This window comes from Neocloeon triangulifer, unplaced genomic scaffold (genome assembly GCF_031216515.1).
Source record: "Neocloeon triangulifer isolate White Clay Creek 2 clone unplaced genomic scaffold, ASM3121651v1 ptg000017l, whole genome shotgun sequence".
In the NCBI taxonomy this organism is placed as follows: Eukaryota; Metazoa; Arthropoda; class Insecta; order Ephemeroptera; family Baetidae; genus Neocloeon; species Neocloeon triangulifer.
Window position 1 is genome coordinate 8,796,796 of NW_026775559.1, and position 26,649 is coordinate 8,823,444.

A 26,649-nucleotide genomic window follows, 5' to 3' on the forward strand; every position below is an offset into this window, starting at 1 on the left:
GCATGGGTCAATAAATAGAAAGAATGTTTGGACAACAAGACAATATTATTTATTAATTTATACATCAAACGTGGTTAATGCCTGTGCCTGATATTCAGACTGACTTGCAAAGCAGGCAGGTTACTAGGGTTGCATAGCTCCTCACTATGCAGGCGCTAGAGCTGTTAAAATATTAAAATAGTCGTCAGAAGTTAAATGATTTTAAATAACTATTTAAGCTTCTAATTTTAAGTATAATAAGAAAACCAAATAACAGTTGTTAAACTGAAATTTAAATTTCTGTATTGACTGAGAAGAATGAATAAAAATGTAGCAAAATATACATATCACTAATTAAGGATATTATATTATCCAAATTTTAATTATAGAAATTGCCATTAAGGTATTTTATTTGCATAAGGACGGAAAATGATTTGAAGATTTCTTGCAATTGTTTGATTTCAAAGACAAGTTTCTAGTCCTCTCAAAATAAACGTCACTAACATCTAAGAAAATCATTGCCAAAATAAGCAACTGCATGGAAGATATCAAAATCTCCAATAAAAAAGTTAAAGAATTATAATGAAAAGGCGAAAAGGCTGTTTATGTACTTAAAATTTTTTAACTGGTATGATACGTTTTTTTTAACTAATTAGCGCCGGGAGCAAAAGAGGACCGATGGTGGGACTTGCGGGCTCTCGATTTGCACAGAGAAGTCGAGAGGCACCGTTGTGTTTGGTGCGTGCCGAGTGAGCGAACGAGAGAGGCAGTGAGTCAGTTAGTTGGACTCGAGCGCCGGAGAAGGCATGGTGCGCGAAACAGGCTTCCGACCATGACATTCGGATACGCTTTTCTCGTCTGTTGCTGCCGTGAAAACTAGGTAAGCTCGATTCCCGCAGTCGCCGGCTTTTACTCTACATTGCTCGTTGACAAAATTAAAAAATTACGAACTTCTAAGCTGTTGTCAAAATTTTATTGCCGCTCGTCTAGTGGGTCTCTGGCACCAAACAACCTATTGTGTGTTTAGGACACCACTGTGGAAATATGTGCGAATTTATTTCTGGGACGCAAATTAGAAAACTAACGTCAACATATTGTCACAAAGCAGAATTGGAACAAATGTTTGCGCACTGCGATTATCCAGAGATTTAACTTTTGCCTCAATTTTCTCAGGTTGAATAAATTCAATCAGGCACAAAAATTATGCATGCAAAGGAAACCCGTTTATAAGACTGAAAAGCATGAATGAAAGATTATTTTCAAATTAATAAAAATTTGATTGAAATGGTTTATTTTGAAGAATAGAAACTCTCAAAATTCTAATTCCAAAACAAAAACAATTATTTTTATCACAAATGAAAAATAATTTATTGACGAGCAATTGATCTGATCTTTTTTAACATTTTGGTTTTAGTCTTAAGACATGTAAATAAATAAGACAAATTTAATTTTGAAATTTTAAAAACAATTTTGAAACGATTTGGCGTTTTTATTTCTTAATTAATCGCTTTCAATTGCTCTCTGTCCGCCTCTCATTTAAAAAATTTTGCTTAACTAGTTTAAATTAAATGTGTGTAAAATTTAGAGCCTTGAGGACCTTATTTACGTTTTGGATCTAATATACACTTTTATTTATTTGGTGCTCAAAAGTCAGAAACGCCTTCATGCTCTCGCCATATGAAAACATGCAACAGCTTTTAAATAAGGAGTCTTATAATTGTGTTTAACACAGTAGTTTCTCTTTGCTGTCACAATCTTGCGGGTAATATCAATAAATTTGGAAACCCGCTACTTGGCTCGCTCGGCTTGTTACGCGTTAAATGGAGAAATTCACTCTGGAATATTTTCATCAAGTAAACGGTATTGACTGCTACTGCAAAAAACCCTCCCGATCTTTGCACGAAAGAGTGGAAGGCGCTCACTTCGCGACACTATTTGATCACGAAAGTTTCTCTCCTAATCGCGAATTCTCTCCAACACGTGAAAACTTGACGCGTATTAATGGAAATTGGTTGTTTTTCAACATTGATCGTTGACACTTTTTTAGAAGTTTCTATCTTGATTTATTCTCATTTTCTTTTGGAAATCAGGGTTCAGATAACATTTCCGATAGCAGCCTAGCTTGTGATAATTTCGGTAATGCTAAATTACGAAAAACGGATACTCAACCATGAGAAAACCAATTATGGTGCTTATGTTTTGATCAATAATTTGCTCGGCTTGTCTTACTGGGCCACGCGAGCTGTTATGCTAAACGCGCATTTGAATTTACAGCTACTCGCGGCCGAGTGCGTGTGCTATGAACGTTATGCTCGACAGCCTGATGGCGATTTACTACTCCATCTAAATGCCTTACATAAGCACGGCACGTTTTTAACGGTAGTTGCAAGAAGCTGGACCGTCAACACAGCATCTCTGATATTCATCCCATTTTTTTGGGTTACTGGTTCGAGGCGTTGTTCGCCACGCTGCCGGTCAACAGCTAAAAACAGAGAGACGTGCACGCATCATTTTTCTCAGCGTAAAAATTTAAATACTTCATTGCAAAAGAGTAATACCTTGGTACCGGCATCTTCGACCTTCGAAAATAAATGGACACGTTTGCTCTGTACACAAGACCGGTTAAATCTAGGCCAAAATGATCAAAAGTTGACTTCGGCAGGATCAAATCCTGAGTGGTTTGAAGGTTGAAACAATTAAGCAGATTTATAAAAACTGTTTGCTCAAATAATATATCATGCGCAGGCAGTTTTTGCTATTCCAATAAACGCGATCCATCTAACGGTTAGAATAAAATAGTCTTAAAAAAATTACATCAATCACGAAGACAGGTGTGCTCATGAACTATAAAATATTATCCAAGTTATTAAATTTAAAATCATGTGGATCACTTCATAGATTTACAACTTCGCAATAATGCATATATTACAAAAACTGACTTTACGACCTGGCTATTAAAATTTTTCTGATCTTCCTGGTCTACTGCTTTATAGTCGGCACCAGAGGTTGCGGACCTCTTGGCCCCAGGATAATGGGCGAAAAACGAGTCTAGCAAGCCAGACGGTACAAAAGACAAGAGACGCCCAAAACTTGCTTCTCGACCAGTCCGATACTTTCCATGCAAATGCGGCTTAATTATTTTCACGCTGACCTCCTTCGCTCGCAACATACGAATGTAAACAACGATTAATAATTTTTCACTAATTTTTTCCTCCTCGTTGGCGTTTCGGCCAAGGCGTGAAAGTTAATTCTTTGATCTCTATCTCGCACTCCTCATTCCTCGCATTCGGCTCGGAAATTAATTCTCTCCACTCTTATCAAACACAAAAGAAGTGAGCGCCTCTTGTGTGCGCGCTCGCGTTTTAATAAAACGAGAGTTTTCCACTGCGTTGGCCAACTAGGGCGACACATGTGGTCTCTGCTTTTAATCCCGTCCACAGGTGCAATTTAACCTTTATATATATATATATTTACATGCAGGAAATACAATTAATTCTGCCCGCCTCTTGTGAAAGTGTTACTTTTATATGGAAAAAATTTCTAGCACCTTCTTTCTTAAATCCGCTTAAATCTCATTTTGATAGCATTTCATGAAAAAATACTGGTACACATTGACATTGACTTACTTTACCATTTTCTCTAAACCATTAAACTATCTGATGAGTCACATATTTTTCCCCTTTTTATTTGACTTCTCATCTTGGTTAATTACTACTAATTCACTTTAAACTTCAAATATTACAAATTATTAATTGCGCCTATATTTTTCCAAATATTTTCATTTATCCAGAGGGTTTTTTTGAAGGATTTGGTATGAATTTGAAATACAATATCAATTTTGTCACTCTTTTAAAATCAATTATGGAGCTTTTTTTGGTATTTTTCTAAAACCGGCCTACTTATACAAAGTATTAATTATTTATCCTTTTAATAAATTTATTAATAATTTATTTCAATTTTATAATTAATAATCCAACTCTATATCATAAGTCATAAAACAGTCCTAGATCTGTCTGTTTTCAAGGTCTAGTCTAATGAGGACTAATGTTGAAATCTATCTTGAAAATCCTGCTTGCCTTGTTTGCCTTAAACAGGTTCCTATTAAATGTTTCGTCAGGCAGAAGTTTTAAATTTGACATATGACTTATCGCGGCGAATTGAGGATGAAAGTAAAATATGAATTAGAACCTGTATACAAATGAAAATCATTAGAAACACAAGCTTTCTGAAATTCCTCCGTCCTGCTCAACCCGTTTCGCTGCGAAAGATTTCATTTCTAAACTGGTGGGCTACAGTGTTGAGTCTGTCAACCTAGAAAAAACAGCGGCGTATGCTTTGCGGTCGTGTTGCCAAACACCAGCCAATTTGCTGAATTTTGCTTGTGGTCGACGGGCGCGAGCTTTGATTTAATTTAGCTTTGGCATTGATGTGTTGTGCGTGTTAATCATGGCATTCGTTAAAAAGACCGGTATTGCTCGCTTTTACAGGTCAAACTCTTCAAAAGTGGCGCAATGAGAGAAGTAAGAATGAAGTCTGGCTTGTCGTGTGTAACGAAGGGATATAATCTCTGCTTTAAAAAGTTTTGCTTCAAATTAACAATAATTAGTTATTTTGTTGCGCAACGTCATTTAACTTTAATGAGTAAAAGCGCAATGAGTATAATTTTGCAACTTCCTGAATTTATATTCAATGATCTGTTTTGTTATATTTGAATATCTCTTTGCTCAATATAATTTCATATTTAATTATATTATAGAGCCATTTTTTCAGCATAATTTTGTTTCTTAATATTCAAAGTAAACTTTAATGCAAATATATCCACTGAGAGTTTGAAAATTCTTGAAAGATAAATTTGATTATAATAAAAATGTATGCTGCGGCAGCTCAAAGGTAAAAGAAAAAAGGAAATTGAAAAGAATATTTAGTTATTTTAAACATATTAAAAGGAAAGATAAATTTGGATATTAAATTATATAGATTATAAATTGCAGTGAAAAATACAATACATAGTAACTTTTACAATGTATAACAATTTAGATTTAAAATATGAACTTTTATTATATAATTTTGTCTCATTGATACACCAATTTTATAATAATATTCTCATTTACCACTACATTTGAACTTTGGATCGCATCATAATTAGAATATCCGCGCATAGCTTCTCTCTTTGTAAATGTTTATTTTCTTGCTCACAAAATCTGACACACAAAAATAGCAAAATAATTCATAAATTGGGTTTAACACTTTTTAATGTCTAGTACCGGTTCCAAAAGTGATTTTTAATCAGGGTGTCACAACTCAAATTATACCCTAAAATTATATAATTATAACATAATTATTATTCAGCTCTGCACACATTTTTCTGCGTCAAATTTTACAACAATATATTTATTACCCTCGATTTATTTATTATACAGAGGACCAAACGGGACGAGATGTTATATCATCGGTTCTCGCCGTATAATTACACGAAAATGTTGCTCGCGGCCACGGTCATCAAAGCGGACTTAGATGAAAAGCGCAGTTATGTTTACGTTTGTACAAAGCAAATTTTCATTATGCCGAGTGAGACCGGTCGGTCGCAAGTCAAACGATCCTAGACCAGTTATGCCATAAATATCCGCATTTCCACTTTTCTCGTTCAACGAAAAGCAAAAAAGCGTTGGTGAGTCAAATACGCGACCTGCAGCCGGCGTTTCAGGAAGTGTGCGCGGAGAATTGAGTTGAACGTACGCGGCAATGCGACAGACGGAATGACGGAGCGCATCTTTTTCCTATATCAAAAGCAAGTGCTCCTCTCATCAAACGGGACTCGCGTGTTTGCGTTTCTCGCGCGCCGTTCTGCACCAGGACACTTGTAAATTTACTTCGACGCATACGAAAATTCTCTCATAGATCTCGAAAAGGAGGAGGAAATCCCATTAAAGACGAATTGGTACGATGAATTAGATGAGCAGTTAACTAAATTAGGCGGACCACACCGGTCCGAAATTTGAATTATATACCATCCTAAGGAATTTTCATTATTGTTATTTGCGGCCGGTTAATTAAATTCCACCACTTCCGTAGCGGGAAAACTGGTTTTCGCACATGCGGTTTGGCATTTATTTTTTCCTAATTCTCTCCATCATCTTTTAATCGGTCGCATTTCACCGCTGCTTTCCCTGAAACTGATATGATGGCTTTTTTAAGTCCTTTCCGAGATGAACTTTCGAACAAAATGTCAAATCACCTCTAATCAATCTTTAAAAACGCTCAGAGGCTAAAAGCGCCTTGACATGTGCTTATTTTACTAGATATTGAAGCAAATAAATATTTTTTGCGGTACTGAAAGTGTCTTTTCGAATCATGCGATGGGTGCAAGTGCCAATAGTAGACTTTCTCGAGAGACTCCATTGGCAAATGGTAGACAGGACGAATTCAATTCCATTGTTGGCAAGTTTCGAAAGTGATCTTAACTGATCACACGCATATGCACTGACGGTTGCGTGGGAACGGATTAATTGCCCCGCGTGTCACACACAAAAAAATCCTTTCCTGCAACTTTTGCTCTTTGACAACAATGAGAAGTGCAAAGTTGCGAACCTCACGCCCTGTAATCATCACCAGAGTCGCTGACATGGCTTAATTTGATGATGATTTGTGATGGGAATCAAATTGAAAAATTTCTTTGATAGGAAATTAACAATTAATTATTGAAAAATTGCAAATCTCGTAAAATTATGTATTTTTGATTGTAAATGTTTAGCAAAGCTGAGAGATAAAATTATTAATAAAAATCATGCTTTTCAATTGTGAAAATTGTGGAGTAAAAAATGGGTGAAAATCAATGTGTCGCTTTAACATACATTTTATTATTAATGGAAATATTTTCATTTCATTTCATTTCCAAATTTCAGAACAGAATAAATTCCATTTCTCTTCCTCCGTGAATAATTTGCATTGATTTTCGATAATTTTTTAATAAATTTGAAGAAACCACACAAAATCAGAATCAATCATCCGCAAAAAGCCTTGAGCTATAAGTTAAAAAGACACTCAAGCATTAATTAGCAAGTAATAAAAATGCACTTTGCCTTCAAAAGCCCCTGACTTGTTTGAAGCGTTTCGCCCCAAGACTTGTGTGCAACAATTCTTAAGCTAGACGCGATTCAACACAGTTATTAGCCCCGGCTGTTTATTGCGCGCTCTGGAACTCACGCGCATCATCGCGCGGTCGTAAATTTTACTGGCAAACGACCTGACTAACTGTTGATTAGAGCGATTAGTTTTGAAATATTCATGCTCCTATCGCGCAATCGGCCTTTTGATCAGTTGCTGTATATTTGAAACAGAGGATTAGGATGCGAGATTCCGTGTGCATTCAAGCGGAAATTGCGTTTAATTGTGGTGAAGTCGCAGTCTTTTCATAGCCGATTTTATACCTCTGAAATATCACACTGACCGCAAAGAAAATTTAAATAAAAATAATCACTGTAAAATTTCACCTAGAGAGGCTTCAAGGCTGCTTTCAGAGCTGTTTAATTACTCTTTTATCTACACAATTTATCTCATCAGTCTGTGTCAATTTTACTATGGTATTAATTTTGATAAAATATTCAATCGATCATTTAGTTTTGAATGGAGACGAAGTTAAAACAGTGATCGGTCTGTTTAGTTTCAAATAATGTTTATTAATATTTACCGGGCATTCTCTGCCAACATATATAATCCATAAATATGTTATTAAGAGCAGGTGAGTGGCAACTGAGCATGATGAAAACACTGAATTTTTAATTAAATGTAAATGCTCTGTTGAAAATTATTTAAAAAAATGCATCTCTTATACAAAAATACATGTTCAGCGATAGATAATTGGGAAATCTGCATCTTTCTCATTCACTTGCAGGGGCGGCGAGTTCTTTTTTAATAAGGGAGAACGCAACAGTGAGCGTCTTGTCCCATGCCTCAGCCGTTGAAGGAGTGAGTTTTTTGCCCAGCTTCTCAGATAGCACTTGCATGACAATCGGTTTGAGGTCCTTAAAAATTTTAAAAACAATTTAATGACTGAAATTCTCACAGCAACATAATAAAACAAAATGATTTGTTTCTATGAAAAATTAAGCTAAAAATAAATGTTTTAAAATATATTCCTTAAATTTTCATCAAATCTGACCTCAAATGCGCTGGGCGGCACATTTCGGCCGGCGTGCGCCTTGCCGAGTTTTGTGCACAACTCAACCAAAAGTTCGGTGTCCTCCAACGCATCTACCACACTGGCTAAAACGTGGAAGACAGTGGTGGCGTGGGCTGTAAACTTCTTGCTTGTCTTCAGGTCCGCAATGCTCAAGCCTTCAAACGATTTGAACAAGCTGTAGTACCCAGGGTGCTTATCGAAGAACCTAACAAGAATTTTTTTTAAATAAACTCTATTAATAATCAGCAGCTAATTATTCATTGAATTAATAATTTTCAAGAAAGAGAAATTAAATTGAAAATTTAATGATAACAAAATTGAAAAACATGATAAAATTCTAATAGCTCAATTTAAATTGCATGAGAACATTATTTTGTTGTAATTCAATTTCAAAGTGGAAATTAATTGTTACAAAAAATTTTAATAAAAAATAATATGAAAATAAATATTTTATTGTACTTACGTTATAATTAACTCCACGCTGACCGTTCTAATGTTGGGCATTACAAGTGCCCATGTTGAACGGACGAGATTCTTCTGGCGCGGGGTGAGTCCCGTCACAGGGTCCTCTACGTCCAGATCCTTGGGCTGGCCAAAACCGAAAACGCCGAGTAGAGATTCCAACACACTTGCCATCTTGCAGTCAAGGCTTAGCTTTCTTCTTTGAGCCTACAGATTGAATAATTTAAAAAATATTATACATCTTGAAATAAGTTTGAAACAAAACAATTATGTGGGACCTGTTAATGGCGCTTAATAAACTCGAGAGTGCGTTTAGGTTTTCGTCCGGCCACTAACTACTGCTAAATGAAGCGTCTGAATAGTCTGAAACGCAATTTAGTTTTTGCGCGATCCTTTTCATTCGCGTCAAGTCACGGCCCCCGCCGTCACATGGGTCGTTTTTTGCTCTGCAGTTCGGAGCGAGTGTCCGGTTTCACAGTCAGCAGCTTCTGATGCTTCCAGCAGATCAAATTTTATCACGTCCTCACCGAATCAACAGCTAAATTTATGCAGACTTGTGATATACTAAAATTGCTTATGAGGTCAAAGGGCAATACAGAAGCCAGACCTCCTGGGTCGCTCAATTTCACACATTTTTTCGTCCGCATTTTTGTTACATGCTTAATTTTCTGACATTAGGTTAATTAAAAATTAAATTTTAATAACTTTATTCGAAAGGGGTGAAGAACCTCACTCGCTTTTTATCTAATCGCATCGATGCTTGCATTAATTGAGTAGCGTTGTTTTTAATTTGCGCACTTCATCTTCGTTAATTAAGAAGTGACGCTTTTGATAACAGCATTTGTTTTGTCTTGGTTACATTTTTTGTTATCTCTTTCGTATTCCTAATACAATTTAAAAATATTTTAAGGATCACCAAAATCAATTAAATCATTGAATAAAATAACCTTCAAAGGTTTGATCCAGATTATTACTTACTTGCAATTGTCCTCAATACACCAAAGGTTGCAAATCGTGCTCTTGATTTGACTGCTCTGCTCTTACTGCACCGGTTTTACCGAATAATTTTTTAGTAAATTTACTCTCAGCCCACGTATATGTTCCAGTATCTCAATGCGTCAAGTTCACGGCCTGGTCCATGCGAAACTAAAGTGCTGCTGAAAGAGCGCACGTATTATGCCAATTCTGATCACGTGTTTTGAAGATAATAAAAGAAAAGTCAAGCTGATAGCGGGTGCTGCTCCGGAAGCAATCGTCTGCGCCAGATATTTCTTAAGCCCATGGTTATTATTTTTAGATCCAAACAAATTCTGTTCAGAGACGTGCACATTTTATTTTTTTTTAAACTCAATTTTGTGGGCATTTTTTTAAAACACAATTTTGTATGAATGAATTTTAAGTGGATTTAATTTACTAAAAGCGATCATTTTTTAATACTTTCTAGGGTCAGTGACAAGTCTTTCTTGCCTATTTCGTTTAATTGATGTAAAATTGTAAAATAATTTTAAACGGAGAAGTCACAACGGTTCCAGCTCTAAAATTAAACCAAAAAATTTCACAATAAAAATGCGTGAGGTGATGGGGTTAAATCTCTGTTATCTATGATACAATTTTAGCAACACAAAGACAGTTAAATGAAAATAAACCAGATTTCTTTCCTCGTCGAAATTTTGAAGTTCTAATTAAATTTCCGAACAATGCTCAAGTTTTCTGTCAGCTGTCGCAGTGACGAAATGCGCGTACAATGGAAGCGTAACTGACACACATCCTCGTCTGCTGTGCGCGACACATACAGGATATAAAAATGTGGCGCGCCAACAATTGCTTTTGGTGCGCGATTGAAGAAGCCGTCGGCGCTTTTGTCTTGAAACGTCCGCGTTAGATTTGCCGTGCAGATTATTTATTTCTCCGCTTCCTCCTCAACGATCCCCTCCGTGACCGCAGACTTAGAGCGAATTCACAGCAATGCGATGTTCACACATCTGGCTATGATTAAATATATAAATTTGACCGCTGAGATTTTAATGACTGGCTCATAATTTGATTAACTGTTCCTCCTATTCGGCCACGCTGGGAGAATGTTGCAGCCAAGCACAGATGGCTTCAAAAGACCATACCATCCTTAATTTTTTTTTCTTACAATATAAATAAAAAATAATAATAATAATAATATTAATAATATTAATACTAAAAACATATTAGCGCTTAAAGATCAGAATAAATCTTTAATATAACATAAAATTTATTAAATTTTTCCCTTTTTAAATTATATTGCAATAAAATTTTATAATTTTGTTATTTGTCTTGTTGCAGGGATAGAATGGTGGCTTGCACTAGCAGCGGCACACTGCCCTTGGAGGCGCTTTCTGGCAAACCCTTTGGCTCCGAGGCGAGCTTCCAGTTCCGACTGTCCGCCGACCGGGTGTCCGTGGCCAGTTCAGAGCAGCAGTCCGTCTACAAGCAGCGCATCGATGCCATGTTCGACGACTCGCGCTCCTCGCTTTACGGGCACTCACCTTCCAGGCCGAGCAACTTCGTGCAGGTGAAAATCGAGAAGATGTTCCAGGAAGTGTCCTCTTCTTCTGAAGACGAACTCCACCGGCAACTCAAGAGGCCTGAAGCGAATCTTCCATCTCAACCCAATGGGACGGAGAAGGAGAGTTTTGCCGTCAATTACCTTGGAAAGGTATTTTATAATTTGAAAAATGTTGATTAAAATTGGATAAAATTCATGTCCATATAAAAATTGATTTTTTGCTGATAATTTTTACTTTCAACGCCTCCCATATAAAATTCTAGTTGTTATTTCAATTAAAATACTGTCATACTGTTGACATATTTTTTCTTTTTTTTTTCTTTTTCAATCCCTTTGAATCTCCAGAAATTTGTGGCTCTTGATTTATTTACAAAAATGAATTTCAGGTGCCACTGACTGAGAACAACACCACATTACAAAACCTGCAGCAGCCTTTGCGGCAACTGTATTTCCGTTACAAAGCCGATTCGGAGCCTTCGACGGGCTCCTCGAGTCGGATGGAGATTTCTACGCAGGGCCTGAAGCTGACGCAGCCGGGCAGTGCCAAACCGGAACTTCACTCGTTCTCCACAATCGCCGTGTGGGCGGCGGTCAAGTGCGTGGCGCGGGCCGAGGGCAGCCGGGCCGCTTTCCTGCCGCTGATCGCCGACCCTGATGGCCACGACAAAAGTGCCCTGTTCGCCGAGTTGACGGACGAGCGGGACATGCAGGTGGCGAACGGCGCGCACTCGCCCCTGCTGGCCGTCATCATGCGCCAAAGAGGCACCGCCGCCAGACAACTCTTCTGCCACGCTTATGAATGCAGCTGCGCCGAGGATGCGATCGTGATCGCCGCCAACCTTTACCAGGCACTCATGGTCAACCTCAAAAGTAAACCTCAACAACCAGTGCAAAGAGTAAATATTTTTCTTTTATTTAAATTTAAAAATAAAATAATTTAACTCATACTGTCGCTTCATATTTAAATAGTATTTTGCTTTTTTTTTTTAAATCTTTTTCATTTTATTTTATTTTTTAAATTTAAAATATTAATTTTTCTTAGTTCATATCAAATTTTAAATTAAAACAGTATTATTATTGTCTTAATTAAACAGAAAAGTGTGTATATATACAACATCATGAATTTACAAATTAAAGCGGTACATAACTTTTTAGTGCAATGTATACTTTGAAGGACAATATTAATGTTAAAAAAGAGGATGCAGTTGAATCGTATCATTATAAAAATAAAACTATATCAATGGTGGTTACAGAACTTACTTATAATATTTTAAAACATTATTATTTTCTTTTTTAGATTTAATACAAAGCTACTCAGACGCAAGCACGAAATTTGAGAAAAATAAATTATCAATTTCTTGGGAATGAAACCACAATTAAAATCAGTTTTCCTCTTGAGAAATTTTAAATAGCTGCTAAAAATAAATAAGCGCTGTTCAGTTGGTATTTCCTTCAAGAAATTCTATTTCCTGGACATTTTTAATCAATAAGTAATCAATTTTGAAATGTAACAAATTCCTTGCAAGTTTGAAACCTTCGGAGTTTCATCCAGAATTATATGCCAAATTTCCATAAGCAATCTTTAACTATTTGCGTTATTTTTCACAGCCACACATTTTTGCCTTCAGCCAGTCTTTTCCAGTTAAATAATTTTCATTAGAAGTAACTTTTTGAGCTCTTCAATTAAATTTTCTTTGCTAAGAATCTGTTATAACAGGTTTAACAATTATCTGAGGTCAAATAGTTGTGACAAAAAATCAAAAAAATTGTGCGTGAACTAATTGAAGGCAATTATTTTCACAGAAATCGAGCAACGCGTCTCGTCTGGCCGCTTCGTCGAAGCAACCGTCGGAAAGCGGCGTCAACAGCAAAGCACCGGTTCCTCCGAAGCGGCGTCCGAAGCAGCAACAACACGACAAACTGCTGACATCGGCCAGCGACAACTGCACGACGACAGACGACGACGCGCGGGTGCGTCGACGTAGCCAGCCTGACGGTGACATCCTCACCAAAATCACCATTCCGAAGAGTCGCAGCTTTTTGGTGCGCAACGGTGGCAGCAGTTTGCACGAATTGTTTGCCGAAATTCGCACTCAGGAGGGTGTTTCCAACATGGACGAGGTGTTGGAGAAGATCGTGAACGCCAACGGCATGTCCTACAATGACCTGAAGCCTCTGTACAAGGAACTGCTGCTCAAACTGGCCGTCACCCTGACCAAGGACGAGTTGTACCTTCGGAGCAAGAGCATCATGAAGAGGCAGGTCAAGCAGTCGCGCAAAAGGGGCAGACGCAAGAGGGGCATCAGACACGCTTTCCGCAAGTCCGTCAAGAAGATCAAGGGATCTTGTCAGAAAGCTGCCAAGGATGAGGACCTCTCCAACCTCATCAGCCGAAGAAGGTCAGTTGTTTTTCTTAATTTATTTATATTTTAAAGATATATTGATTATTATCTAATGTTTATAGAGGATATAAATATTTTGCTAAAATATTTTTGAACCTCAAAACCTTTCGGAAATGTTTAAATAGCTGTGTTTTAAATTTCATTATTCAAGAATTATTCATTTATTTCTATTTCACATTTTAATATGATACAATAAAAAGTGGTTAGTTAAGAAGTAGATTCAAAATATTTATAAATTTGAAGTTCTTGTATTTAAAATCTTGACTATTGAAATAGAAGGATATCCCTCTTGATTCTAATTAAAAAACGATGCAATAATATTTTTATAGGCCACGCTCAGGATCGACAAGTTCATCCTGTCGCAGTGGTCATGGGGGTCGCAGCAGACGCAACCCTGACGCCGTGGAGACGCGCCTGTCCAACATTGCCAACAAGGAGATGCGGAGGCAGGCGCAAAACCTGATCCGCAAGGGCGAAATGAGTGTCAGGGTGCGCGAGTCTTCTTCAGGGTACGTCTCCTGCAGCGACTGCAGCCTCACCTCTTGCCTTTGCGACACCGACAGCTGCCTCGATAGTGACAAGTGCTATTGCTCCCTGCAAAATAACAAGAAACAGGTAAATTGTATAATAATAATTGCAATTAAAGTAAATTATTCAAAAGTGCAATATTATATTATATTTTTTTAAAACATACTTAAATTGCACACCAGAAGGTATAATTATTATACTGTTAACATTTTAAATTATTGCATGTAATAATAATCAAATGTATGAAAATCTTTATTTTATTTTTTTTTTATAATTTTGAACGTTTATCTTCACCAAATTATTGCACAGAAAAAAAACAATTTGTGTTCATATGAGACACTAATAAAGCAAGAGGTTAGAAGAATTAAAAACACCTGTGTTATTTTAGTTTGTGACGTCTTCGTCTTGGCGGCATCACCTGAACAAGCCGCCCAGCAACCGAACAAGTCAAAGTCTGCAGATGCTTCTGCAGCAGCCGATCACAACGAGGAGCAGACGTCCCAGCTCGTACTGCAGCCGGATGAACGTGTACGACGTGCTGCCCTCGCAGACGGCGTCCATTGCGTCCCGGACCAGGTATCACAGCGTCGACAACCTGGCCCTCGACTATGAACTTTTCAGGTATGAAAACATAATGCATTATAAAAGCGAAAAAATGTTTTGTAGGAATTTTTAAGTAAATTAAAATCGGTCATCAAAAAACAGGAACATTTTATCAAAATTCAAATATTGTCAAATTAAATCAAAAGTCCAAGCAGATGACTGCATCTTTCTTACGCCAAGAGTATTATATAAAAAATTCCATTAATGATTTAAAAATTTATATTTTTTTGAATTCAGGTACAATGCGGCAAGGCACGCGGCTCGCAGGGCGTCTCTGCAGCAGCAACAAATGCATCAACGGGTGATGGTGGTTTCGGCGCGTGACGACCGCGGCCGGCTGATCTATGGCGGTGACTCGCAGAGGTCGCGACCTCGGCGAAGCAGCAGTTTGGCCAGTGAGGCGTTGGCGGTAAAAAAGACCACCGAGATCGCCTCGCTCTTCTCCAACATGAAACTCAGCCAAACGACCGACATCCGCGGATTCCAGATGAGTGCCGAGGACGAGGTTTTTTACCACACCTTGGAGCCCGAGGAGCACGCGCCCCTCGGCCGCAGGGGCAGCTACCCCGGGAGCACCCTCGAGAACTCGCTCGGTTACTTGCCATAGACTTATTAAAAAAACTGATCTTGTGAAAACTTTGTGCGTATGTGTTGTTGTATTTATTGGAATAAAATTATAAATATTAGTTTCTTTTGACGTGGAACCTGTTGTCAAGTTTGCCTTTTTTAAATTTATTTATTCCACCAGAAATGTAAATAAATGTCTATTTTGCGACTATAGAAGTGTTTTTAGTGTTTCATTCACCCAAGTTTAATTATTTTTCTGATTAAAGCGATTTATATTTGAAAATCATAATAAAATTTTAAGTCTTGCTTACTAATTTTGAAATTTGAGTTGCATAATGCATAAAATAAAAAAAAAATAAAAATGAAAATTCGTTAAAGAATTTAATTAAAAAGAAAAAGGTCACTAAGGTCAGTGACAGTAAGGGTGATGAGGGCGGAAGCTTCCACGCCATCCACAGGCGCCGAACTAATTATCACAAAAATGACGAATATAAAATTTTAACTAGTGGTTTCAAGAAAATTTCTTCTTGAGCTTTATGAAAACAAGGGTTTTCTTGAACCTATATGTCTATGATTAATACCCTAACAGATTAAAAAAAAATTGCAAAAAAATCTCTATTATTCAGGCTAATTAAGAGGAAACTCACATAATTGAAATACATCAGATCCCGGCTGCTGGATTGCAGAAGCGCCGTTTAAATATTTGTACCCGTGGTAATGAATACGATAAACGCAAAAAATAACTCTTTATATTATGCAACCTGTAAATCGTCCATGTAATGCTGGTTTCAACTATTTTCACTTCTGCAGGCGCTGGACCTCTCTGTTGCTGACTGGAGTGGACTCGTTGGTATAAGGAAGGGTTCTGCACATTCAATTAAATAATAATTTAACCATCCTTACTCTCTTAAGCGAAACTAACAATTGCGATTACTTTTTAGACAAATACACGTATGAGGCAATTTGAAATACATTTTTGTATTGGAATTAAGCGTAAAAATTATTATTATTATTTTTTTTTAATTTGAATGATCTCTTCTCCTCTCAACAATATAGACAAAAAATACGAATATCATTATGTATATATATATATATATATATATATATATATATATATATATATATATATATATATTTTCAAATAAATAAGATTTCAGTGAGTTTTATGATGTTTCTTAGCATTATTTTCTTCATTTAGAGCAGAAATATTTGAGATGCTTTTAAACAATTATTTTACGTTGTATATGTTATATTTGATCATATTAATGGTGAGATATTAAATATCTTGAGTTTTTTTAATAACACTTTCAATAATTTACAAGTCAATAATTATGTATATTATTGTCAGTTTTAAGATTCAAAACACACAAAAATTACATCTTTGAATTATTGTAACACCTATATTATAATTCCGCTACCTCTTCTATTGCACTGATCATTTCAGCGCGAAATTTTGGATTATTTTTAAACGTCATGATGGCCTGTTCCTCGCCGCTGCCACCGTCCATCATGGTTTGAAACTGTTCATCTGTGAGTTCCTCTTCGCCCTCAGGAAAGGCGCCGTCCATAAAGATGCCAGGTCGCATTATCGCCGACATCATCAGGCCAAAAGGTCGAATGCTATCAAAATCGTCGCAAAACTGCTCCCATGTATGCGTCAATTCAAAATGTTGCCGAGAGCATTCTTCTGTGAAAAAACTCCAGTACGTATTGAGCAATTCTTTTTCGTAGTTTTTTCTGAAATCTGGGGTGCAGCAAACATAAATGAAATACATCAGATCTCGGTTGCCAGGTGCGTAACGACTGATTTGAAAATCTATCAGCTTTATTTCGAGTGGATTTCCTGTTTCAGGGTCGAATTTGAACATCATGTTGTTGGCCCAACTGTCTCCATGACAGAGGACGTTTAAAAACTTCGGGTGGGGTTTGCAGATTTCTGTTACAATTTTGAGGTATTCTTCGGACGCGAGCCACTCTGAGCTTTTAACGAATTTCTCATCATTGAAATGATGCTTGGTAATGGGAACGACAATTTTCTTGACACATTGCTTTATTACATTTTTCATAATATCACTTTTTTCAAACATTACATCTTCAGTGAAAATATCAGGAAACTCTTCGAGCCAATTTACACCCACAGACGCAGCGTGGAATTTCGCTAGTGTCCTTATTCCCATTTTTATGTGTTCTATTGTGAGCACGTCTTCTCTCAAATCAACCACAGATTGGATCAGAGCGACGAAACCTTTTTCTTTCAAATCCTCCATGTATATCAAATTTTCCTTCGTCAGGTAGCATCTGACCATCGGAAGGTCAGCGCAGGTCTTCCACAAAATCGGCGCACATCGTTCGAAAATGCCAATTTCGTGCTTGAAAACTCCAAATTCGTTAACCATTTTCATCTGGCTTTCTAAATTGGGCGGTCGCTTGGCAACAAATTTTGAGGTGAAATTTTGCTCACCAACCTGCACCTTGATGACCACCCGGAGAATTTGGGACAAAAATCCCTGCACAGTCGCCGTCCCCTTTTCCACTTCATATTCAAGCAGTTCCGCGTCAGGCCCGTGGATGCACTTTGCGACGGCCGCAACGTCCTCTTGGGCCACGAGCGTTCTCATCTCCTCTGCCATTCTCTGCGGCTTCTATACCGTACACTGACCATGAATATAATGCTGCTGCGAATATAAATTAAAGCTCATACTCTGCTGTGGGAGCGCTCGATGCCTGCCCTTGAACTTTGTTTGCGTTGGTTATTATCAATTATGACAGAGTTACATGTGGGGGACGGTGCGCTTCCTTTCGTTATATGAAAGCAACACAAATGCTAATGGCAGCTAATTTTCTTATCAATTATTTGAATAATTTACTTTTTTATTTATTGCCCTTTTATATTTTATCATTAATTACATTACAAAATGATTCAAAACACCAAAAAATTGTATGCCGCGAATTAAATACAAATTTTAATTGTCTTTTCTATCTTGTTTTTTAATTTAATTTTTGAGAAAGATTTATAAATTATAAGACTGACCAACTCAAATTGGACTGATTTTTATGTGACTAGGCTTAGTTTTATGCACACATTTTTACATTGTGAATTTTTAAAAAGATAAAAATTTATAAACGAAATTAAAAAAAAGCGATATCAACAATTATTTGATATGGAATTTGTCCTTTTGTTACGCAAGATTTTCTGGTGAAAATTTCGCAGTTAATTAAAATAAAAGAAAATTAAAATGTATATTACGCAGTAAATTTATTGAAACTTAGTGGCAAAGCGGTTCAAATTGAGACATTCTTGTTTCATACTTGTGTTGCTGGTGTTTTCGGGGCACGCCATGATTCTCATCAAAGTATTTAAGGCAATGAACATTAAATCCACATATTTCATCAACTGGATAATTATTTTCTAACATTGAACATGTTTTTGTTTCTTTATTTTTCTTTCTAGCACAATATTGAAAGAAGCGTCTTTTAGTAGTATTAGGCCACTGGACCTCCATAATGAACAAGACAAAATAATTAAAAACCCACTTTATTTTAAAATATTTATTAAAACGACCACATTTATTAAACTAAAAATAGGAAGGATGTACAAATAAGCTCTACGTATTATATTTATAATAGAAATCGTCAGCCAACTCTTCAATTAAAGTAATCATTTCATCCCGAAATTCCACATTATTTTCAAATTCTTTGACTGTCTTATCTGATTCGCTTCCTCCATCAGTCATGGAATTGATATGTTCCTCAGTAAGTTCTTCGTTTCCATCCGGAAAAGTGCCCTTGATGTAGACGCACGGTCTCATTCCCACAGCCATCATTATCCCATACGCTTTATTCCGCTCATAATCGGCCAAAAACTCCACAAAATTTCCAGCCAACTTGATTTCTCTACTGGCGCACTCCTCCGTAAAAGTTTCCCAATACAACTCCAAAAATTCACGTTCGATTTTCTTGCGAACGGCGGCGTTGATACACACATACTAAAAGTCCATCAGGTCTGTGGATCCGTGAGTGAAGCGGCACAACTGGAAGTCGATTAATTTAATTTCCAACGGCTTCCCGGAATCAGGGTCGGTTTTGAACATCATGTTGTTCACCCAACAGTCACCGTGACATAAAACATTGAGCCCTTTCTGTTTAGGTTTGCAAATGTCGACCAGGGCTTGAAAAAACTCTTCCGTGGTAAACCAAAGAGAACTTTTCAAAAGGCGCTCGTTTCCTTGGAAATGGTGCTTCGTGAGCGGCACCAGAGTTTTTTCGCCAGATTGGCGGATGAAATTTTTCATGAGAGTACCGTCGTTTTTCTCAAACATGACGTCCTCCGCGAAAACTGTTGGAAATTTTTCCACCCAGTCAATTTCGTAAGAAGCGGCGTGAAATCTGGCGAGAGTTTTCGCGACAAGGTAAATGTGCTCCATGGAAAGAACGTTTTCTTTTAAATCAGCTATGCAACGAATCATGGCTGTGAAATTTTTTACCTTCAAATCTTCCATATAAATAATACCCGTTTCAGAATTTGTAGCGAAGCATTTTACAATGGGCACTTTGGGGCAATTTGCGCTCAAAATTGGCGCACAATTTTCAAAGAAACCGATCTCGTGATCAAAAACTTCCATTTCGTTCACTATAGACAGTTTTGATTTTGCAGCGTGGGTTTTCTTTTGACGATTATTTTTTCTGTCAATATCTCCTTACAGACCTGTATGTTGGCGGTCACCCTGAGAACGCAGGACATGAACCCTTGCACACTGCTGGTGGCCTTCTCCACGCTGAAATCCAATATTTGAGCTGCGGGCCCGTGGATGCGTCGCGCCACAGCCAACATTTCCGCGCTGGTAACAAGCTCTAATTTCCCTTCGCCTTCCATCCTCTTCTCACTAACGAACGCTTATATTGGCAAGCTGCGACATTCACCACTCATATCAGTTAAGTATATGACGAAAATTTAGCCTTGAGCTGTAATAATTGGGCGTGCGCACTCGATTAAAATGTTTATTTTATCATTTTTTTTTTAATTAATAATCACATACACATATTAATTAAATAACAGAGTAATTCAGAAAACTCTTTTATACACTAGTGCAGGTAAATAATAATGATCATTTTCAACTCTGTGAGAATATTTTTGAATAATTATAATAATTTGATATGATTGATGTGTAGGGCAGAGAATTGATTTCTATTGATAAATTAAATTGAAAATAAATTTAAAAAATAATTTTTATAAAATTGTATTAAAATAATATTATTATTATTATAGATAATTATTTTATCCATTTAATAACGGTTAAAAACAGATAGTGTTACAATTGTTAAACAAATCTTTAAAAAAAATTACAAAATATATAATGAAACTATAAAATTGCCAAAGAGAATAAATAATAATTCTAAATTTCTAAGGTTTAGTCTTGAGCATATTAATAAAATTTTAAATAGCTGATTTTCGACAATTTATTTACCTTTTTATCACTTTTTGCTTCAAAATTGCAAGCAACTTAAAGAAAATAATTTTTAACTTTGTTAAAATCAAGACTAAAATCTAAAATCCTGTGTGTAAAAAAAAAAAATCATAATTTAGAACGTTTGATGATTTTGGTAACAAAAAATTTAAAATCTTTAATGATAAACTTTAGCAATATCTTCTATGATGCTAATCATATCTTCTCTGAATGCGGGGAAATCGATCCGTTTTATTTTCAGTGGTGAAATATTTATAAATTTAAAGTTTTATTTTGTTGCTTTCGATTTTTACTGTCTTGCTTACTAATACTTATATTGAATATTGAGTTGCACAATATATAAAAAATTAGATTTTGTTTGAGAATAACAGTAAAAAGAAAAAGATCACTAAGGTCAGTGACGGTAAGAAATGTGGTGAGAGCGGAAGCTTCCAAGGGCGCCCAACTGAATAAATACAAAACTTTCGCTTGTAGTCTCAAGAAAATGCTTTATGAAAATGTGTGTTCTTTTCTTCAATCCGGCTTCAATCTATATCTGATTAATAATCTAACAGATTCGAATTATTACACGTCTTGAATATTCAGGCTAAATAAGAGGAAACTCACATAATTAAATACCAGAAATTGCCGGATCGTAAACACACGTTTGCATATTCCAATCCGTGAAAATGAATGCGATAGACGCACAAAATATAGCTCTCTTTGTATTATGCAACCTGTCAAGCGTCCATGCGATGCGGGTCACAACTCCGTTACTTCTGCAGGCGCTAGACCTAGACCTCTCTGTTGCTGACTGGAGTGAAATCGTTGATGCAAGGAGGAGTATGAGGGGCGCTGGCAAAAAGCTTGACGAATAAAACATTTCTGATTTGGTTATTTTTTATTTATATTGTTTGATTAAATTTTAAGTATACCTTATGGGATTGGTTTCATCATTCTGCACTTTCAATTAATTGCAAATTTACCTGAACCAAGCTTCTCAAAAAAAACTCACAACGCTATTATTAATTTTTAGAAAAATTTTTCTCTGCAGAAATTTGAAATGAATTTTTTTGGGAAGCGTTAAACTTATAAATATATTTGAATTTTGAATGATCCTCAACCCTCAACTGTATTAAAAAAAATTAAAATTATAGATTTCATTTTAATTTCTCAGATTAAGATTTATCTACACTTTTACTGAAAAAGAGTCAAGTTATTGCTTCATTAAGTTTTATTGTGTTTCATAATAAATTTTTCTACTGATCAAAAATATCTTTGGTGTTTTGTAAAAAATTATTATCAAAATTACATTCATATTATATTTATGGTTTGAAATTAAATATCATGACAATTTCAATTCATTTAAGTCTGTTTATTCTTTTAATATTGCATCACACATTTTTTTATGTCAATAATTACATATTATTATTGTCAGGTTAAGGTTTTAAAATTCCAAAAAAATTACACCCTTTAATTATTGTAACACCTATAATACAATTCCGCTACCTCTTCTATTGCACTGATCATTTCAGCGCGAAATTTTGGATTATTTTCAAACGTCATGATGGCCTGTTCCTCGCCGCTGCCACCGTCCATCATGGTTTGAAACTGTTTATCTGTGAGTTCCTCTTTGCCCTTAGGAAAGGCGCCGTCCATAAAGATGGCAGGTCGCATTATCACCGACATCATCAAGCCAAAACGTCGAATGCTATCAAAATCGTCGCAAAACTGCTCCCATGTATGCGTCAATTCAAAATGATGCCGAGAGCATTCTTCTGTGAAAAAACTCCAGTACGTATTGAGCAATTCTTTTTCGTAGTTTTTTCTGAAATCTGGGGTGCAGCAAACATAAATGAAATACATCAGATCTCGGTTGCCAGGTGCGTAACGACTGATTTGAAAATCTATCAGCTTTATTTCGAGTGGATTTCCTGTTTCAGGGTCGAATTTGAACATCATGTTGTTGGCCCAACTGTCTCCATGACAGAGGACGTTTAAAAACTTCGGGTGGGGTTTGCAGATTTCTGTTAAAACGTTGAGGCTTTCTTCGGACGCGAGCCATTCTGAGCTTTTAACAAATTTCTCGTCATTGAAATGATGCTTGGTTATGGGAACGACAATTTTCTTGACACATTGCTTTACTACATTTTTCATAATATCACTTTTTTCAAACATTACATCTTCAGTGAAAATATCAGGAAACTCTTCGAGCCAATTTACACCCACAGACGCAGCGTGGAATTTCGCTAGTGTCCTTATTCCCATTTTTATGTGCTCTATTGTGAGCACGTCTTCTCTCAAATCCACAAAAGATTGGATCAGAGCGACGAAACCTTTTTCCTTCAAATCCTCCATGTATATCAAATTTTCCTTCGTCAGGTAGCATTTGACCATCGGAAGGTCAGCGCAGGTCTTCCACAAAATCGGCGCACATCGTTCAAAAATGCCAATTTCGTGCTTGAAAACTCCAAATTCGTTAACCATTTTCATCTGGCTTTCTAAATTAGGCGGTCGCTTGGCAACAAATTTTGAGGTGAAATTTTGCTCACCAACCTGCACCTTGATGATAACCCGGAGAATTTGGGACAAAAATCCCTGCACAGTCGCCTTTTCCACTTCATATTCAAGCAGTTCCGCGTCGGGTCCGTGGATGCACTTTGCGACGGCCGCAACGTCCTCTTGGGCCACGAGCGTTCTCATCTCCTCTGCCATTCTCTGCGGCTGCTATACCGTACACTGACCATGAATGTAATGCTGCTGCGAATATAAATTAAAGCTCATACTCTACTGTGGGAGCACTTGAGGTCTGCCCTTGAACTGTATTTGCGTTTCTTAAATATCAATTACATGTATGACGGTGCGCTTCCTTTTGCTTTATGAAAGCAGTACAGGAGCCAACTGCAGTTAATTATCTAATCAGTTATTTGAACAATTTACTTTCTTATTGATTGCTCTTATATTGCATCATTAATTACACAATACAAAAAGAGGTTAAATGTAACCAAAATAAAAAAATAATAAAATGAATAAAATTTTTGGTTTAATTGAAAATATGAAACAAGCGTCTTCCATTAATATTCCTACTAATATATTTGCAGAATGTGTGAAAAAATATAATTATGACAAAACGCACTTTTGTGCAATTTTTTCTAAAAATCGGTGCAAAATTTTCAATGAAAACAATTAATACTGTGATTGAATACTTCCATTTCATTCACTATTAATGGGCAGTTGATTTTGAAGCATAAGCGGTTTTCTTTTGGTGATTATTTTTTACTCTAATATCTCCTTACAAACCTGTCTTCTTGAGAACTCTTTGACATGAACCCTTCCATGCTGCCGGTAGCTTTTTCCACGCTGAAGTCAAATAATTATTTGAGCTTTGGGCCCGTGGATGTATTATTAAAATTTTTCATAATGATTATATATCTCACATTGAAAATTGTAATCGATAATGCTTTATGTTATATGAACTACAGTCAAGCAAACATCTAAATTATTTTTGCAGAGTCAAGGGTGGAAATTTCTTTTTAATTTAGTCAATTAAATTATTTTTGATTACAAAAAGATAAAATATTACCGGAGTGTGCACGCTCAATTTCAGCTCAAGGCAAACTTGTTTTAAGTAAGAGGTACTTAATTTTCATATACTGATCAATGATATTCGCAGCTTGCTGGCAGACCCGCGATAAGTGTTTGTATGTGAGAAGGTGAAGGGAAATTTGCACTTGTTACCAGCGCGGAAGTGTTGGCCGTGGCGCGACGCACTTAAGAATGGAATGGTATAGACAGAGAACTTCCGCCGGTGATATATTACTTAGCATTATTTAAAAGTGAATGAGTAAATTGTTGCTATAAAAATAAAATGTTATTTAGTTTTTTCCATTTTTGGTATATATATTTTGTTACCATTTTCTATTTTTTTCATTTTAATGGAACAGGTTTTTAAACACATCATTTCAGGTAAGGAAACTGATTTTAAGATTCTATTTAATTATCTATCAACTTCATTCTGAGCTAAATTTACTCTCAACTTTCAATTACAAATTAAATTTTAAAACGCCAAGTGATTTTCAACAATTTGTTTCAGTTCTTTTTAATTTTTTGCTTCAGCAATAGAAGAAATTTAAATATTATATTTTAAAAGGTCTTCAAAAATTTAAGCGTACAATTTGAAATAATTTGCATCAAATATTATAATTTAGAACGTTTGATGATTTTGGTAACAATTAACAATTTTAAAATCTTTTGTGATACACTTTAGCAATATCTTCTATGATACTAATCATTTCTTCTCTGAATTCTGGATTGCTTTTAAACTCGTTTAGGGTGTCGACCGTCTCACTTCCTCCGTCCATCATAGTGTTAATGTGATCATCAGAGAGCTCTTCATTTTCGTCAGGGAACGTGCCTTTCACATAAATGGTTGGGCGCATCACCGCCGCCATCATAAGTCCGAAAATCTTGTTCTCCTCGTAATCGGCCAAGAAATCTTCGTACGTAAAATCCAACATCTCTATTCCTTTCTCGTAACACTCCTTTTCAAATTCATTCCAGTAAATCTCCAGGATTTCGTGTTCAATTTCCTTCCGCACGCCTGCATTAAGGCACATGTAAATGAAATACATCAGATCCCGACTGGCGCGCGTGTATCTGGACAGCTGAAAATCGATCAGTTTTATTTTCAGTGGTGCTCCGGTGGATGGATCTAATTTAAACATCATGTTATTCGCCCAGCTGTCACCGTGGCAAAGGACGTTAAATCCTCTCGGGTCGGGTTTGCAAACGGCGATCAGCGTTTGGTAAAAATCCTCTGTGGCGAACCATTTTGAACTTTTGAGGAAATACTCGTCTCCCTTGAAGTGGTGCTCGGTGATGGGTATGAGCGACTTCTCGGCCGACTGACGAACAAATTTCTTCATCAAAGTGCCGTCACTTTTCTCAAACATGACATCTTCGTCAAATAGTTTTGGAAATTTTTTGAGCCAATCTATGCCGACGGAGGCGCTGTGAAATTTAGCCAGGGTTTTCATTACAAGAACCACGTGCTCCTTAGTGAGGATGTTTTCCTTCAGATCCGCAATGCAGCGAATGAGAGCGACGTAATTTTGCTCCTTAAGGTCTTCCATGTAAATTATCTCATTCTCGGAATCCGTTAAGTAGCAGTTGACCGCGGGCAAATCGGGGCACCGTTGGCGTAAAATAGGCGCGCAGTGATGGAAAATGCCAATTTCGTGTTCGAACACCTCCAATTCGTCCACCATGGACAATTGGCTCTCCAGCAATGGCTTCCGTTTAATGACAATTTTCAAAGTCGATTTTTCACCACCAACCTTTAAATGGATCGTGACCCGCAGAATATTTGATAAAAATCCCTGCACGCTGGTTGTACCTTTTTCCACGTCGTACGCCAAAATCTCCACTTCTTCCGATCCTTTGTGAATCTGCCGAACCACCTTTGAAAGTTCATCAAGGGTCACAAGAGCTCTTATGTCGTCTGCCATGATTAAAATTAGTGTGAGTCAAACGTTAAAATATTTGTCGAAGAGCTAGAGTGACGGGAAACTGGTGCGTGTGAAGCACAATTGTGGAGTGTGGGGTCCGAGCAGAAACGCATCTCACTCCACTCTTTGCCCTTGACTCTAATATTTGTACAGAACTATTATCAATCTAGATGCATATTATTTATCATCAATTTCATCTGTCTAAATAAACCTTTTTGATTCTGCTGCGTGTAATCTCATGAAGACCTAATGAAATGAAGACCCGAGTTGTTCTTCAATTATTTCACAAGTTCCTTATCAGTTAATTTTTAATATCACTTTCAAGGCTGTAATATCTAAACATTCTAAACAAAGGTCCTGCCAAATATCTGGCCATTCTTTTGTTAAGTGTATTTGTTGTTAGATTTTTTAAATTAACATCTCTGACTGAGGGTGTGCAAAG

General features: G+C 36.5%; 5 protein-coding genes and 1 pseudogene across 6 annotated transcripts; 1 reads left to right on the forward strand and 5 right to left on the reverse strand.

Moving 5' to 3' along the window:
* The first annotated feature begins 718 nt into the window (after positions 1-718).
* Positions 719-15,484, forward strand: LOC132203495 (uncharacterized). Its single transcript, XM_059631306.1, has 7 exons — positions 719-859; positions 10,934-11,306; positions 11,543-12,052; positions 12,960-13,555; positions 13,888-14,173; positions 14,475-14,707; positions 14,927-15,484. Exons 2-7 carry the CDS (start codon positions 10,941-10,943, stop codon positions 15,294-15,296), a joined length of 2,361 nt encoding a protein of 786 aa, XP_059487289.1. The 5' UTR covers positions 719-859; positions 10,934-10,940; the 3' UTR covers positions 15,297-15,484.
* Positions 7,631-9,773, reverse strand: LOC132203081 (globin-like). Of its 2 annotated transcripts, none has more exons than XM_059630541.1 (4): positions 9,599-9,773; positions 8,622-8,827; positions 8,138-8,363; positions 7,631-8,000 (listed from the first exon to the last, which is right to left on the reverse strand). In XM_059630541.1, the coding sequence occupies exons 2-4, from the start codon at positions 8,792-8,794 to the stop codon at positions 7,857-7,859; spliced, it is 543 nt and encodes a 180-aa protein (XP_059486524.1). In that variant the 5' UTR covers positions 8,795-8,827; positions 9,599-9,773; the 3' UTR covers positions 7,631-7,856. The 2 variants fall into 2 exon arrangements, with proteins under 2 accessions (XP_059486524.1, XP_059486525.1); XM_059630542.1 differs by lacking the exon at positions 9,599-9,773 and adding an exon at positions 8,899-9,558.
* A 934-nt stretch (positions 15,485-16,418) lies between the features above and the next one.
* LOC132203727 (uncharacterized) lies at positions 16,419-18,854 on the reverse strand. The gene has a single exon (XM_059631710.1). The coding sequence runs from the start codon at positions 17,884-17,886 to the stop codon at positions 16,660-16,662; it is 1,227 nt and encodes a 408-aa protein (XP_059487693.1). The 5' UTR covers positions 17,887-18,854; the 3' UTR covers positions 16,419-16,659.
* A 124-nt stretch (positions 18,855-18,978) lies between these two features.
* On the reverse strand, positions 18,979-20,172 carry LOC132203730 (uncharacterized). The gene has a single exon (XM_059631716.1). It carries the CDS (start codon positions 19,876-19,878, stop codon positions 19,243-19,245), a length of 636 nt encoding a protein of 211 aa, XP_059487699.1. The 5' UTR covers positions 19,879-20,172; the 3' UTR covers positions 18,979-19,242.
* A 1,922-nt stretch (positions 20,173-22,094) lies between these two features.
* On the reverse strand, positions 22,095-23,554 carry LOC132203728 (uncharacterized; annotated as a pseudogene).
* Positions 23,555-24,941: 1,387 nt separating this feature from the next.
* LOC132203726 (uncharacterized) lies at positions 24,942-26,540 on the reverse strand. Its single transcript, XM_059631709.1, has one exon. It carries the CDS (start codon positions 26,205-26,207, stop codon positions 24,942-24,944), a length of 1,266 nt encoding a protein of 421 aa, XP_059487692.1. The 5' UTR covers positions 26,208-26,540.
* Between the last annotated feature and the right edge of the window lie 109 nt (positions 26,541-26,649).

Bases quoted from the DNA above. Each gene is read 5' to 3' on its own strand.
- LOC132203727 (XM_059631710.1), bottom strand. From the start codon at position 17,886: ATGGCAGAGGAGATGAGAACGCTCGTGGCCCAAGAGGACGTTGCGGCC.
- LOC132203730 (XM_059631716.1), bottom strand. From the start codon at position 19,878: ATGGAAGTTTTTGATCACGAGATCGGTTTCTTTGAAAATTGTGCGCCA.
- LOC132203495 (XM_059631306.1), top strand. From the start codon at position 10,941: ATGGTGGCTTGCACTAGCAGCGGCACACTGCCCTTGGAGGCGCTTTCT. The intron at 12,053-12,959 runs GTAAATATTTTT...TTATTTTCACAG, and splicing joins CTCAACAACCAGTGCAAAGA to AAATCGAGCAACGCGTCTCG. The intron at 13,556-13,887 runs GTCAGTTGTTTT...ATATTTTTATAG, and splicing joins AACCTCATCAGCCGAAGAAG to GCCACGCTCAGGATCGACAA.
- LOC132203726 (XM_059631709.1), bottom strand. From the start codon at position 26,207: ATGGCAGACGACATAAGAGCTCTTGTGACCCTTGATGAACTTTCAAAG.
- LOC132203081 (XM_059630541.1), bottom strand. From the start codon at position 8,794: ATGGCAAGTGTGTTGGAATCTCTACTCGGCGTTTTCGGTTTTGGCCAG. The intron at 8,364-8,621 runs GTAAGTACAATA...AATTCTTGTTAG, and splicing joins AGCGTGGAGTTAATTATAAC to GTTCTTCGATAAGCACCCTG. The intron at 8,001-8,137 runs GTCAGATTTGAT...AAAATTTTTAAG, and splicing joins TGCCGCCCAGCGCATTTGAG to GACCTCAAACCGATTGTCAT.